At 38.0% G+C, this 9,922-nt stretch overlaps 1 protein-coding gene across 4 annotated transcripts in view; it reads left to right on the forward strand.

The window, feature by feature from the left end:
- Positions 1-9,922, forward strand: part of LOC128694154 (vascular endothelial growth factor receptor 1) — a 598,057-nt gene that overhangs the window by 344,888 nt on the left and 243,247 nt on the right. For 3 of the 4 annotated variants that reach the window (XM_070093509.1, XM_070093510.1, XM_070093511.1), the window contains exon 8: positions 1,688-1,830. In XM_070093509.1, the coding sequence (XP_069949610.1) occupies positions 1,688-1,830 (143 nt within the window). Of the gene's footprint in view, positions 1-1,096; positions 1,224-1,687; positions 1,831-9,922 lie in introns of all 4 variants that reach the window. The other variant, XM_070093512.1, reaches the window with a different exon arrangement.

The raw sequence follows: 9,922 nt of genomic DNA on the forward strand, positions 1-9,922 counted from the left end.
ACACTTACATAATTGGTCGCATTTGGAGGTGATCGTTAAGCGGGGGTCCACTGTATTAATATGATAAGCTAAATAAATAAATAAATAACTACTGTCACTAAATAAATAAATAAATAAACTAATAATTACTGTATCTAACTAAATACTAGTATTGAAAAGTAAATATGTAAATGAATACAAGTTACTGGTGGGAAACGGCCAACGTGTTAATAAAAAAGTTACTGGCTTGCCTCCCTCGTGTTGAGTAATTATCTCAAGTTTCATCCCCAAAGTAATTGCTCTTGCACCATTGTAAAGTCGAAATATAAGTCAAACCATCGTTAAGTCGAGGAGCACTTGTACACACAGCATTTAAATGTTTAACTTGACCAGCCTCTCCTCCAAATAGTGTCCTTTTCCCATCTGTTACAAGGCAATGATTTCTGCTTGATATAGACACCTTCTAGAATTACTTAGTTTAGTTACTTTAGGTTAGGTTAGTTTACTATAAGCCATTTTATAACTAGTGTAAAGCACCCTTCTGGCAAGACAGTGATGGAGTGAATGATGATGAAAGTTTTTCTTTTTCGGGCCACCCTGCCTTGGTGGGAATCAGCCAATGTGTTAATAAAAAAAAAATAAGGGGGTGGTTAAATGCAGTTAACAAAATATATGGAATGCTTATGTCTGGCTGTGTGAGACATGTTGTCAGTGCTTAAAGCATGGATAACTGTGTTCTTTGTTGAGGTTAAAGGCTAGGATGGATTGTCTCTGCTTCCTTATTCAATTATCCATTTAAATTTTCACACTCATCACTTGATTACATATTTAAATTTTCACAATGTTTATATGCTTATGACAGTTATTTCCATTTTTTAAATTATAATTATTTTGTGTTTCTTACAACTTACTTCCTCCCCTTCACATATGTTGTTAATCTTGATATTTGGGCTTCCTCAGATGGGATAATTGGAAATATTATGTTTTTTTTTTGTTTTTGTTTTTTTTTACAGGAGGACAAAAGTAAATTAATGTATGCTTATTTTCAAACTTTTCTCTCCTCTTATGCTATGCTTTTCATGCCAGAGTTTGCTTATACCCTTCTCTTGCATGCTAGATATCCTCAGTTGAATGGGACCCGAGGATAGGCTTTGTGTTTCACAACATAGCTGTCAAAGATACCGGCATTTATGTCTGCTCATCAAGCTTCTTAGATGAACTCAATTTCTTTGTTCAAGTGGAACGTAAGTAAAATGCTTCCTAAATACTGCATGAGTCTATTACAAATGTATATTTATGATACAGTACTTTGTCTTTAATCATAAGATATTGTTTCACATTATGTTGAATATTCTTAGTGTAAGAGTAAAGTATTTACATTGAAACTAATAATGAAAACATTAATGCATTTATAAGAATAATTCTGTTATGTAAAAAGACATAATTACAACTAATGTGACATTTTATTGTGGCAACGTTTTGCTCTCCAGGAGCTTTGTCAAGCTTTGCCACATTAAAATGTTGCATTAGCTGCACACGTGTCCTTTTACCTAACATATTACCGGTATTCTATCAATATTATTGCAAGAATAATTCTAGAAAAGTAGCTTACTCATTAGTCACTGAGATATGATAATAACAGAATACTTTTAGGAATTACACAAAACACTAGATAATTATTATTTTCCATGATTATTTCTTCTTCCAGCTAGTACAAATGCTTTACCCAAACCAGCAGTTGATAAGGAACCCAACCAACACTTTGTTCAAGGTCAAGGATTCAAACTCACTTGTTCCTTAATAAGCGAAAAAGAAATTGCATTCCATTGGACACTTCCTAATCCATCTACTGTGAGTATATAACAAATAAAAGTCTTGTTGTAGTTGTTTTTTTAATACACTGTACACTAACGCCCCCTTCAAGGCTGGCGACATTGCAGACCTGGAGAGTGTACAAAGAACTTTCACGGCACACATAAGTATGATAAAGCACCTAAATTACTGGGAACGGTTGAAGGTCCTTGATCTGTATTCCCTGGAACACAGGCGAGAGAGATACATGATAATATACACTTGGAAGGCCTTGGAGGGATTGGCATCAAACTTGCACACAAAAGTCACTCCCTATGAAAGCAAAAGACTTGGCAGGAGATGCAACATTCCCCCAATGAAAAGCAGGGGCGCCACGAGTACATTGAAAGACAACGCGATGAGTGTCCGGGGCCCCCAACTGTTCGACTGCCTCCCAGCATACATAAAGGGGATTGCCAATAGACCCCTGGCTGTCTTCAAGAAGGCACTGGACAGGCACCTAAAGTCAGTATCTGAACAACCAGGCTGTAGTTTGTACGTCAGCTTGCGTGCGGCCAGCAGTAACAGCCTGGTTGATCAGACCCTGATCCACCATGAGGCCTGGTCTCAGACCGGGCTGTGGGGGCATTGACCCCCAAAACCCTCTCCAGGTAAATTCTGGGTAGCTGTCTCCCATCAAGGCAGGGTGGCTTAAAAAAGAAACACTGTCACCATCATTCACACTATCACTGTCTTGCCAGAAGCATGCACATACTACAGTTTAGATGTCACTCTAGACTGCAAACATCCCAAACCTCTCCTTTAACCCTTAAACTGTCCAAACATAGATCTATGTTCACTCGCATGGTGCTCCAAATATTTTGAAAAATAAAAAAAAATCTTTTTTTTTTTTTTTTTTAAATGAAGAGCACATTTTTCTACATGTTATAGGATTAAAAAAAATTTTTAGGGTCAGTACTTACTGAGATATAAGACCGTGAATTTGGCTCTGGATGCTCACCTGACAGCAACATCAACTCCTGCCGCTTGCAGAAGTGTTGCCAATATACTTTTTTTCTCGTTTTTATTTCAATTAATATATTTTTTATGTTCTGATAATTACAATTTATAATAGTTCTTGTGATTTCATAGCCAATCTTTGTTCTGACACTAATATTAGGTACTGAAATGGTGCTCAAATAGTCACAATCACATTGACAGGTGAACATTTACACCTGCCTGGGTTATTTACTCTTGTCTAGAAATGTATACTAAGCATTTATAGGTCCCAACAATGTTCTAAATACCCTGGCATATACCTTGAAGCATGGTGTTATGAAAGGCATCCCTATACTGTTGACAACCCAGTGACATTTGATATATGCCCACTGCTCTAGCTAACCCTCGCTGTATTTGTTATCACTGTTACACACAAAAATGTCTGTCTATTTATCTGTCTGTCTATCTGTCTATCTGCCTGTCTATCTGTCTGTCTATCTTTGCCTGGAATTTTTGGGTTATCCTAGGTAATTTACACTATGTATAATAACTGTACTTATGTGTGCATGTGAGAGAGACATAAGTAGACAGAGACATAGACAGATAGAGAGATATAGATAGACAGCCAAAGCCAGCCAAAGCCAGCCAAAGCCAACCAAAGCCAGCCAAAGCCAGCCAGCCAGTCAGCCGAATACATAAGAAAGAAGGAACACTGTAGTAGGCCTACTGGCCCATGCGAGGCAGATCCATGTCCCCCCCTAGCTTAGACCAATGACCCACCTAGTCAGGTCAAATCTACTGAAGGAAGAAGCATGACATTAGAACTTGTAGCACAAGCTAGTCAGGTCCAACTCATACCCACCCACACTCACTCATGTATTTAGCTAACCCTCGCTGTATTTATTATCACTGTTACACACAAACATGTCTGTCTGTCTGTCTGTCTGTCTGTCTGTCTATCCATCTGTCTGTCTCTGCTTACCTGTCTTTCTGTCTGCCTGGGGTATAGTATATCAAACTTCTTGAAGAATGGTGTTATGACAGCTGTGACATTTGATAAATGGACACTCGAATAACCCTGGCTTTATTTGTTTTATGGTTCAGAGAACCGACATGTTGATAAATTAGACACATGTGCAACTCTTGGGTATCTTTATTCCTCAATAAAGATACCCAAGAGTTGCACATGTGTCTAATTTATCAACCCTGGCTTTATTTGTTTTCACTGATGCACACAAACATGTTTGTCTATCTGTCTATCTTTGTCTGGAATTTTTGGGTTACCCCAGGTAATTTACACTATGTATAACTGTACTTATGTGTACATGTGAGACACAGATATAGATAGACAGAGATAGACAGAGATATAGATAGACAGAGATATAGACAGAGATATAGATAGACAGATATAGATATACAGAGATTTAGATAGTTATATAGATAGAGATATAGATAGAGATATAGATAGACATATAAGCATATAGATAAACAGAGATATAGATAGACATATAGATAGAGATATAGATAGACAGATATAGATAGAGATATAGACAGATAGAGATATAGACAGAGAGATATAGACAGAGAGATATAGATAGATATAGATAGACAGAGATATAGATAGTTATATAGATAGAGATATAGATAGACATATAGATAAACAGAGATATAGATAGACATATAGATAGACATATAGATAGAGATATAGACAGATAGAGCTATAGACAGAGAGACAGCCAAAGCAAGACAGCCAGCCTGCCAAATACATAGGAACAAAAGAAAGAAGGAACACTGCAGCAGGCCTACTGGCTCATGCAAGGCAGGTCCATGTCACCCCCCCCCTCAACCTAGACCAATGACCCACCTAGTCAGGTCACATCCATTGAAGGAAGGAGCATGACATCAGACCTAGTAGCACAAGCTAGTCAGGTCCAACTCACACCCACCCACAGTCACTCATGTATTTATCTAACCCAGTTTTACTCTCCTCTTAAAATGTGAGTGTTAATGCGACATGGCATCAGTGAATCACTGGTGTTTGCCACACTATTTGTTCTAGCTGGTGCTCAATTGAACTGGTGCTCCCACAAGGTACTAAGTGCTCCCAGATTTTTTTTAATACTGCACATACTGAGTGCACAGACCCATTCTTTCATGTCTAGGCAACTCAAGCCTATTGTGTCAAATTTGAAGAAATGAAAAATAAAATGCACTAAATAAACGCACATTTGGAGCACTACGCGTGCAAACGTACATCTACATTTAGCCAGTTTAAGGGTTAATATTATCATGCTCAAATTATTTAGTTCAATTAATTATGTTTGTGTTTGGATATACTGTAAGTTTTATTAAGGAAATCTAAAAATAATTTTCGATATGTTATTATAAATTAGCACAATGGTGTTATATGACACAGGAGAGGTACTTCATTTCTACCAAACATGAGCTAAAAAAATTCCTAATTGATGTTGGCCTATCTGAGTCAGAATAAGATACAGTTTATACCCACTAATATCCATGAACAGTGTTATGAAACCTCAATCTGTAACTGCAATTCCACTTGTGTTATACTGTATTGCAAAATTCAGTTATTCTCTAAAATTCTAGTACAGCCTCTCCTCATTTAGCGACATTGTTGTTTACCGTAGACTCAGACTTATGATGGGTTCTTTGACCAGTATGCATACTTAAATAATGTATATTAGTGCTGATTTCCTCTATTCTGTTTATTACAGTATACAGTACACTAGTGTATAAACATTCAACCCTTTCGGGGTCCAGACCCCTGATCTGAAACTTGTCCACAGGGTTCAAGAATTTTCAAACAATTTTTTTTTGTTACTTTTTCTTATCAAATGGTAGAGAATTTTTTCCTGAAGGTAATAAAACAAAGAGTATGAAATTTGATGGATAATTGACAAAATTATGCTCTCACAAATTTTGCTGTGTCAACAATAATTGGCATAATTGGCCCATTTTAGACCAATTACATTATTCCAGTCGACCAAACTCTTATCTATTTCACTAGTATTACTTCTATTTTATCGATTCAGTACAAAAAATTGCCCAGTCAACTACAGTGGACCCTCATTTTTCGTAATTAATCCGTTCCAGAAAGTGTGACTTGTTATCAAAATTGACGATTTGCAAAACCATTTTCCAAATAAGAAATAATGTAACTACAGTTAATCCATTCCAGACACCCAGAAGTATTAAAACAAATTTTTTTTTTACATGAAATATAGATGTACATACACAGAAAACAATGAGACATGATGAATGAAACATTAATGGCATAACACTTACCTTTATTGGCAATTCTTCTTAGTGTATGGAAGACTGAAGGAGGGGAGAGATTGGATTATTTACTGTTTGGAAGGGGAATCCCCTTCCATAAAGACTTCAGGTACCAAGTCCTTTTCTGGGGTTTCTTCCCTTCTTTGTTTTTTAATGCCCCTAGGACCAGCTTGAGAGTCACTGCACACCTGGGGCACTAAATACTTGTCCAGAGAGGTCTCTTTCTGGCATCTCTTTAAAACTTCCCTAAAATGGGCCAAGACTTTGTCATTATACATGTTGCCAACATGGCTTGCAACAGCTTTGTCAGGGTGATGGTTCTCCATAAATCTTTCCATCCTACCCCACATTTCAAAAATCTCCTTAATGTCTGAAGGCACCTTCTTCCAACTCTCTCTCTCCCTCCTCTGAAGCAATATTCTGAGCTGCAGTCTCTTCCTGCTCCAGCTGAAGCTCTTGCAGCTCTTCAGTGGTTAGCTCTTCGTTGTGGTCCTCCACCAACTCTTCCACATCCTCCAAACTCACATCCAACCCCATGGAACTCCCCAGTGCCACAATAGATTCCACAACCCACACATTACTGAATTCACAAACACAATGAGTAACTGCATGTTGCTACCAACAGTAACAAAACCTATAAGAGTTACAGAGACTAGTGTTTCCCTTCTGGACCAACACCATATCCCCTTTAAAATCAGGCATAATTACAGATGATACCACAGACCACTACCCTACTTTCCTCATAACAACTCTTGGTAAATTACCCCAAGACATTACTAAAGTCACCTTCAGACTTCACAATGAGGCAGCCATTAATAACTTCACAACAGCAGTAACAAACATTGACTGGCACACTGAGCTAGAAATCTATACAGATGTTGACGAATGTGTTAATAATTTTCTAAAAAAGACCCAATACCTCTATAACAAGCACTGCCCTAAAAAAACTAAACAGATGACAGCTAAGAGACTGAACAGTCCCTGGCTAACACCCAGCATTCTCAAATCCATAAATACAAAACACCTATATGAAAAACAGTACAGAATGGGTCACATAACCAGAGACCAAACAAAACGTTACTCGTCACTCCTAACCAGCCTAATAAGAAGGGCAAAAAAATTGTATAATGAGAACAGATTATCCAACTTACGAGGTGATATAAAAAAGACCTGGAAAACCCTATCAGAAATTCTAGGAACAAAAAAGATATCATGAAATTGTGAAATTAAATTAGCAAAATCAGATGAACCCCAACTCCCACCAACAGAAACAGCAAACAGACTCAATGATTTCTTCTCCACTATAGGACAAAACCTTGCCAATAAAATCCCAAGCTCAGATACCCCACCAAATGACTACCTCACTGGCAACTACCCGAACACACTGTTCCTAGCTCCGACTAACCCATATGAAGTCTCCCTTATTATCAACACACTAAAAAACAAGGCAGGAGATTTAAATACCTTACCACCCTTTATATACAAAAAAGCGTCACAAGTGCTATCACCAATCATTGCAACACTCTTTAACAAATCCATTGAATCCTCCACCTTCCCTACAGTTCTCAAAATAGCAAAGGTCACCCCGATCCATAAAGGAGGAGACCAAACAGAGTTGAATAACTATAGGCCAATATCCAACTTACACCCTCTCTCAAAAATCTTCGAAAAATTAATTCATAAACAAATCTACTCCTACCTCATCTCCCAAAACACACTCATCCCCTGTCAATTTGGATTCAGGCCTAATAAAAATACTAATGATGCTATTATACACATGCTAGAACATATTTACACTGCAATAGAGAAAAAAGAAGTCCCACTGGGGATCTTCATTGACTTACGTAAAGCTTTTGATACAGTTGACCATGGCTTACTCCACATAAAATTGTCACACTATGGTATAAGAGGGCACTCCCTCAACTACCTCAAGTCATACCTCAGCAACAGAAGCCAATATGTGTACAGAAATGGGGCAAACTCTTCCGCACAACCAATTACAGTTGGTGTCCCACAGGGAAGTGTCCTTGGCCCTCTTCTCTTTCTCCTATACATAAATGACCTACCAAATGCTTCGCAATTACTCAAACCCACACTATTTGCAGATGACACTACATACGTCTTCTCTCACCCGAGCCCAGTCATGCTAGCCAATACTGTAAATACCGAATTACAGAAAATATCTACCTGGATGAGGACTAACAAACTTACACTAACATTGACAAAACCTACTTCATTCAGTTTGGTAACAGAGCTACAGATGTCCCTCTTAACATAATGATAAACGGATCACCTATCACAAAGCTAACAGAGGGGAAATTCTTAGGAATCCACCTTGATAATAGACTCAAATTTCATACACATATACAACAAATTTCTAAGAAAATTTCCAAGACCGTAGGCATACTTTCGAAGATACGGTACTATGTTCCACAGTCAGCCCTCCTGGCCCTATATCACTCTCTTATTTACCCCTATCTCACCTATGGAATTTGTGCATGGGGCTCAACAACAATAAACCATCTCAGACCACTAATTACCCAACAAAAGGCTGCAGTTAGAATGATAACAAATTCTCACTACAGGCAGCACACTCCACCAATATTCAAAACACTAAACCTACTCACCATACAAAACATCCATACTTATTACTGCACCTATTACATACATAGAACACTTAACTCTGATATTAACCCTCCCCTCAAACATCTTGCCAACCTCAACAGAACACATGACCATAACACAAGGCACAGATCACTCTTTGATGTTCCTCGTGTCCATCTCACGCTATGCAAAAACTCAATGCACATAAAAGGCCCTAAAATCTGGAATTCATTACCTGTAAATATAAAAGAAACACTACCTGTTTATAAATTCAAGTCTCTTCTCAAAGATCACTTACTCACCCAAAGCCAAATAAATACTGAATAAGTGAACCTTATAAATTGTATAACTTAAATGTTTCTCACAATTATATCACATAAATGTTAAACCTAAGACCCAATCTAACTTTGTTATTTTTTAAATACACTACCTAACAGAATACTCCATTCTACTGAATGTACAGCAATGCATGCAACCATACGACATGAGTGGATGTGGGTGGGTGTGAGTTGGACCTGATAGCTTGAGCTACCAGGTCGGTTGCCGTGTTCCTCCCTTAAGTCAATGTGACCTGACCTGACTAGGTTGGGTGCATTGGCTTAAGCCGGTAGGAGACTTGGACCTGCCTCGCATGGGCCAGTAGGCCTTCTGCAGTGTTCCTTCGTTCTTATTTGTGCTTTATTGTTATCTGTTTACAATAATGTTTTATCACTGATTACATCATTGCTTAGTTAATCTTAAGTTAATTTTAAGCCTGTCCATAATGCTATGCATACAAGTGGCTTTGGCATGCTGCTCTTACCTGTATTTTTTTGTACCTCTGTATGTATGGTCAAATTATTAAATAAATAAATAAATAAATAAGCTCCTCAAGGTCAGCCCCAAACCCTTCAAAATCCCTCTAGTGGACACAATCTGGCCACAGTTTTCTCCAAGCAGAGTTCAAAGTCCTGGTAGTCACTCCTTCCCAAGCCTTACTTATAAGGCTTATGCAATGGAGGATACTGAAGTGATCTTTCCAAAACTCTCTTGGAGTCAAGTGAGTGTCTGTGGTCACATTAAAGCACATTTGAAACATTGCTTTGGTGTAGAGTTTTTTAAAGTTTGAAATGATCTGCTGGTCCATGGGCTGGAGGAGAGGAGTGATATTAGGGGGCAAGAACTTCACTGTGATGAACCCAAACTCCTCCAGAATTAGGTCATCCAAGTTTGGAGGATGAGCAGGTGCATTGTCCATTAGCATGAGGCACTT

Source organism: Cherax quadricarinatus, chromosome 43 (genome assembly GCF_038502225.1).
Source record: "Cherax quadricarinatus isolate ZL_2023a chromosome 43, ASM3850222v1, whole genome shotgun sequence".
NCBI lineage: Eukaryota > Metazoa > Arthropoda > Malacostraca > Decapoda > Parastacidae > Cherax > Cherax quadricarinatus.